Source organism: Mchenga conophoros, linkage group LG1 (assembly GCF_057382185.1).
Source record: "Mchenga conophoros isolate Kocher_MC1m ecotype Shallow Benthic linkage group LG1, M_conophoros_male_GT1.1, whole genome shotgun sequence".
NCBI lineage: Eukaryota > Metazoa > Chordata > Actinopteri > Cichliformes > Cichlidae > Mchenga > Mchenga conophoros.
This window is the reverse complement of record NC_140526.1, coordinates 24,464,679-24,470,678: the sequence shown is the minus strand read 5'-3', so window position 1 is coordinate 24,470,678 and position 6,000 is coordinate 24,464,679. Positions and strand designations below refer to the sequence as shown.

The 6,000-nt window shown below is 43.1% G+C and overlaps 1 protein-coding gene across 1 annotated transcript; it reads right to left on the bottom strand.

The window, feature by feature from the left end:
- Positions 1-559: 559 nt before the first annotated feature.
- LOC146583416 (uncharacterized) lies at positions 560-5,289 on the bottom strand. Its single transcript, XM_085271349.1, has 2 exons — positions 5,072-5,289; positions 560-2,792 (listed from the first exon to the last, which is right to left on the bottom strand). Exon 2 carries the CDS (start codon positions 2,782-2,784, stop codon positions 1,126-1,128), a length of 1,659 nt encoding a protein of 552 aa, XP_085127475.1. The 5' UTR covers positions 2,785-2,792; positions 5,072-5,289; the 3' UTR covers positions 560-1,125.
- Between the last annotated feature and the right edge of the window lie 711 nt (positions 5,290-6,000).

Genomic DNA, 6,000 nt, shown 5'->3' with positions numbered 1-6,000 from the left:
TGACCTAAAGGACATTGCCCTGTGTGGACATAAATAATCGACTGAGCTCTAACCCACTGACCTGTAGAGGCGGAGCCTAAATAAACGGACCCTTTTGATGTTGTGTAAATATTGATGCTCTGCCGCTCTTGCAAATGCAGCAAAACTACAATTCAAATATAGATTTTTATAGAGCTGGTTGGGTCAGTGCCTTGCTCAACCCTAAAAGAAATTTAGAAATCAGCTGCAAATTACAACATTTCCACCAGGCCAGAGTGAATGTTTTTTAAAAAAAAAATGCATGAAATTATGTAATGGATGTCTAGAACATTTCCATTTGAGGCAAATGATTCATAAAAAGTCTTTGAATTGAATTCGAAGTAGATTTTGTGACACACAAACCAAATGGGCTCGTATCCACAAGCGTAATATTTGTTATCTAACTCTCTTTTTTTTAAAGTAAAAGAAAGAAGAATGACGGATGATCTGAGTCACAGCTTAAAGTACTATTAATATTAGTAACCCAAGGCCTCAGATGCGTTTGATGCTGAGAGAACGTTTGAAAGAAAAAGAAGATCACTGTAGACTAAAACAGTCTCTTTTTATTCTCTATTCTGAACAATTGGTTTTAATTAAACAATCCTTACAGGTACCATTACTATAAAAGACCAAAACACATCACGTCTTTGCATATAGTAATAGAAAGGATATTTGAGTTTCTAAAATCAAATAATATACTAATAATGACAGATTTTCCATTAAGCCACTTTGTAATATTCATCGGCCTCACACACACAGACACATTCCTTTATTTTACTGAACAATGTCGTTTTTGCTGTCCAGTATTTTTTTTTTTTTTTTGCCAAGCTGTCCAGCTTCACTGCCTTTCAGTACTCGAATTCCAAACTTCAGTCTCTTCACGGCACTTCCATCTCACTATAAATATCTCCCTGTGTCCCTCTATCCTCAAGTGGTTGGGCTTCGTTTTTGGTTACTCAAGAGAAAGCATCCTTTTTGCCTGAGTTGCCACTAAAGAGATTGCAGTGATTACAGCATTTCAGAAAGCATAGCTGTGTTTGTGATACCTCGACGGCTTTCTTGCACCACGGGGGGGATTATACTTGATTTGAATGATGCTTCCTGCTTTTAAGCTTCTTGAGTGACCTCAGTGCTCAGGCCATCCACCATGTCTGAGACTGCATCAGGAAATTCTGGACCATCCCCACTCAGGTTCAAGTCCTTTTTCAGTTCAAGGTCACTCGGCTCCTTGATAGGGATCTCCTCTGGCATTTCACCCCCATTAACACATTCCTCTGCCTGTGTGGCCATGGCAGTGTCAGGATCTCTACACTCCCCATTCACAGATGGAATTGCATCCTCGGTAACAGAGGGGCTCTTTAAATCTCCATTTTCCAACTTCTTTTCCACCTCCGGCTCTGCTTGAGGCACTGCTTCCACGGAGGGCTCAGCTGCCTTTTCAGATTCGACAGCAGCTTCGCACGCAGAGGCGATGACAACCTCAGATACAAGTTCTGCTTCCTTGAGCTCATCTGGCACCTCAGTGCTGGGAGCTTCTGGTGTAAAAGATTCCTCTTTTGCAGCTTGATCAGTGAGGGTATCCTCTGCAGTAGCCTCCGTGACATCAGAAGAGTCTCCTCCCACAGTCGCCACTTCACTCACGTCAGAAGTGGCTACAGCCGGCTCAGCTTCAGTTTCTTCCACTTGATCCTCTGTTGCAGCTTTCAAAGCCTCAGCCTCTTGCTCAGGTCCTGGCTGTGATGTTTGTTCCAGCTCTCCCTCTGGGGCTTGTTCTGTTTCAGGCTCAGGTTCTGTTGTCTCCACAATCTCTGGCTCTGGTTCCTGTTTTAGTTCTGGCTCCAGTACTTGCTCAGGCTCTTCTTCTTTCTCTGGCTCCGCCTCTGGCTCTGCTGCTTGCTCTGGCTCTTGCTTGGGCTCTTCCTCTGGTTCTGTGGCTGACTCCAGCACTGGTTCAGCTGCTGGCTCAGCCACCAGTTCAGGCTCAGGGACAGCTGCAGAGACCACGGTCTCCTCCACAGTAGCTTCAGGCTCAGTCTCTGGGATGGGCTCTGGCTCTTTGGTGGCCTCTGACACAGATTCAGCGACTGCAACAGGTTCTTCTTCATGGACCTCTTCAGACTTGGGTTCAGCTTCGACTGGCACAGATTCTTCTGATGTTGGGGCAGAAGGTTTCTCTGCTACAGCAGCCACTGCAAGGTCTTCTGGAGCTTGCTCTTGTACTGCTGCACTTTGTTCCAATACTACAGTTGCTTCTTCTTTTTCTGGAGCTGGTCCCTTTGATTCTGCACTTGGTTCTTCTTTCACTGGAGCTACTTCCTCCTCTGCCACAACTGGTTCTTCTACAACTGGAGCTGCTTTATCCGCTCCCGCAACTGGTTCTTTTGCTACTGTAGCGGCTTCATCTGCTGCCACGACTGGTTCCTCTACAACTGGAGCTACATCCTCTGGCGCTGCTGCTGCAACTGGTTCCTTAACAGTGGATGCTACTGGTTCTTCCACAGCTGGGGGATCTGATTGTGCTGCTGGTTCCTTCTCAGATGTTTCAGGTGCTTCGGACTCTTGAGGTACCGCTGCCTCTGCTGTCACAGCCTTTTCGTCTTCTACGTTGCCTGCCTCTGCTGTTGTCTCTTCTCCTGTAGGCGGGGCTCCACCTTCCCCTTTAGCAGAGTTGTCTGCACTTGCAACTGTTGCAGGGGATTCATCCTTCTTGTCTTTTGGATCGCTCACATCATATCCTTTTCTTTTTTTGCTCAGCTTGCCTCCCATGATGTTTCCTAGAGGAAATAATAAGAAATTGATTGGTTTTTGGCCTTTTTATTTAGTCGTAAATGTTAAGTTCATGTTCAGGGGGAGTCTAATATATGTTCATGTTCCCAGTACCCCAGATGTGACCCCATCCCTGGGTTGTGGATCAAAAGTCCTTGCACACACAAGGAAACCATACAAACTAAAACATTCCACTAAATGGATGAAAATAATCTAGTATGTCTAGACTAAATACACGGAAAGCAGAAATGCCATAGTTTTGAAGCTTTTCTTAGATCTAATAGAAGCATATAATGTTCTATAGTGTTCTAAATTTAATGAAATTACATTTAAATGACTAGAGGGAATATAAGGAGAACTAAATGAAGAAGCGCTTTCATTTCAGTAAAGAAGTGTCTTATGTTAAAGTAAACCAGAAGTTCAATTAGGAAATGATGTCTGCCATTTGCAATTTGTCTGGAAAACCAATGTCAGCGCATGGGAACCTCAGTGAGATCAGGCAACCAAGCAGACCCACTACCCTTTAAGGAATGCGTGGTGAGGATCAGCGCCAAGTGAACCCACAAGTCTGAGTTGAACATCTATGATGTAGATGCACAACTATTTCTCCCTCAGTAGCGTCATAAGTTTCCCAGCATGCAGGCAGCGATCACCCAGAGTTTGTAGTTATATCCATTCATCTAAACTAGCTGAAAAATGTGGATTTTCAGCACAAACCACAACTGTCATTCTGCCAGTACAGAAAATATGTTACAGACACGTACTTCCGTGTGATCATGCTTTGACTGTGGAGGAAGTGAAGTGTAATGATTGCCACATACGTTCCTTAAAGCAAAACTGGGAGCTCAGTTTCATCCCTGCAATTGGTTTTCAGCGAACCTTGCAGACTTTCTGAATACAGGCCTAAATTATTCATAAGAGTGGAGTACTTAAACACCCTGATTCCCACTAAAGATACAGACAGATTTTTTTTTACATGGAACATTTTCATTTAATAAGGCAGAAATACTGTTCAGCGTTCTTGTTTGTTTGTTTGATTGATTGATTTTTTTTTTTCCTGCAAAACTGCCACATGCTGGAGTTTTCACCTGCAGTGAAGCATGTTGGCACAGGTACGAACAACCATAGTGGAACTGTCCATAGTGCTGCAGGAGGGCATTAATGACAGGATGCGACACATACCGGAGAGCCAACCCAATATAGCAATTTGGATTCTATAAACCTTCCAATTAAAACAACAAAAAATAAAAAATAAAAAGTGCATTTATTTATTTTTTTAAATTCTATTCCACTCGCTTCTATCTTACTTGTATTATGTGCCTGATCGTGTTCGTGAGGATATTTATTTATTTATTTATTTTTAATTCGCCCATTCATGTTCCCAGTGTCACGGGGCCTCCCAGTCAGACAAAGCAAAATTTTATAATGTGGGAAGACTTCATATTTCAGACCACTGAAATAATCCAATGTAACAGTTTATTACTGTGTAAAGCCGATTTTCCAGTTGGTCAAAAAGTAGATAAAATTCTTCACGCTAAAACACCGGGAAGATAAAGGAGGCGTGCATGTAACCGGCAGCATGTGCCGGCCGGTAACAAAGGACTGTGATTCCTCGCTAGGCGTTACATCCCGATAAAAGTAACGGTTTGGACAAAGTTGACAGGGGGAAAAAAGACGACCCCAGGCTCGGGACCTACTTTAGTGCGGACTTCAATTAGTCGCTATAACCAGGTGGATTTAACGTTATGCTGGAAGATTTGAAGGATAAAAGCTATAGAGGGGTATCCATCCCCCCTTTTCAAAGCCACCCACCCACCCACCCACCGCTTCCCTCAGCTGCTCTGCCCTTCTTCTTTTTTTGTGTGTCCAGCTGCTTTGAAAATGCCTCTCGCGCACATAAGCGTGCAAAAAAATACGAAATTCTCTACAACAATGTGTTGACTGCGTCCACACTAACAACTTTGTTCTGCGGTTTCGTTATAATGGCAGAAGGATTTCAAGCGCCTGGCCTACTTTTTAAAAAGCGCTTCTTGCCTGGAAGACGCTGATTCAACAACTGAGAACAAAAAAAGTCTTCCCTTTATTAAACACATTTTCAGCTGCAGTCTATAAAAATAAAGAAAAAAGCAGCACAGCGGGAATGATAAAAGCAGATAAACTAGATTCATCACAGGTAGGAAGACCTTTCTTTCTTTCTTTTTTACAACATCGCACTGCTCGAAATTCAATATAAAACATTTTAAAAAATGAAATCATTTTTAAAAAAAATCATTGTGACGACACTTACCTGTATTTCTAGTGCGTAACCAGCTCGCCTTCTTTTGCAATCTGTGGCTGGATGTGGTAATGGAGGTAAGGCTTTTTGGAGTGACAGCTGCAGATTCCGCCCCTGCTCTCCGAGGTGCAGCCTGGGGTCCGTGTGTTGTAGACTATCCGACGAGTGCCCCTCACACAATTTTCTAGACATCTGTCGATATCACAATCCAGCCAACCTCACTACCGCTCTGTCTGCAATCTACACCCTCCCAGTCTTTAACCCCTCCTCCCTCGCACACCCACTCTGGCGAATTTGTTGTAGAAAGCCATCTGGGAAGTTAAGAATGATTATTAACGGACCATCGCTTATTACACTTTAAGAAACTGCATCTGTGTGTGAGTGTGCGTGTGTCCTCTGCTTTTCCTCAGCCAAAAAAGTAATTCTAAAAAATCAAGTTAGTGCCCACCTCCCCTCACAGAAGTATGGGTGTAATATAAATTATGCATGAGAAAGCTTTGTGTCAGTAAAACCACTTAAGCGCAACACACACACACACACTCACACACACTTCATGGAAAAGGACTCTTTCATGTTTTTCCCCGCCTTTTTGTCAGCAAGAATCCTCCCTGCTCTTCTTTTGCCAGTTTGTCAGCAAATTATACTGCACATCACAGAAATAAGCACAACTTTTAGGGCTACACGGTCAGGAATCTATAAAACTCTGTGTTTTTGAGTTGCGCTGCAATGTTGATACATGATTATTCACGTATGTCACTGTGGGCTAAATCCATCCACCAATCCATCCATCCATAAAGTGGGGACATAGAGAGTACGAGAAGTCCACTCCACACTTTGTAATATACACTGAAGCACTGAGTCTGTTAGCTATCTTTCTTCTAAGTGTTAATGGGACAAGCCTAGTGTGACTGACTTTAACAAATTCATCAAATGACCCGTTC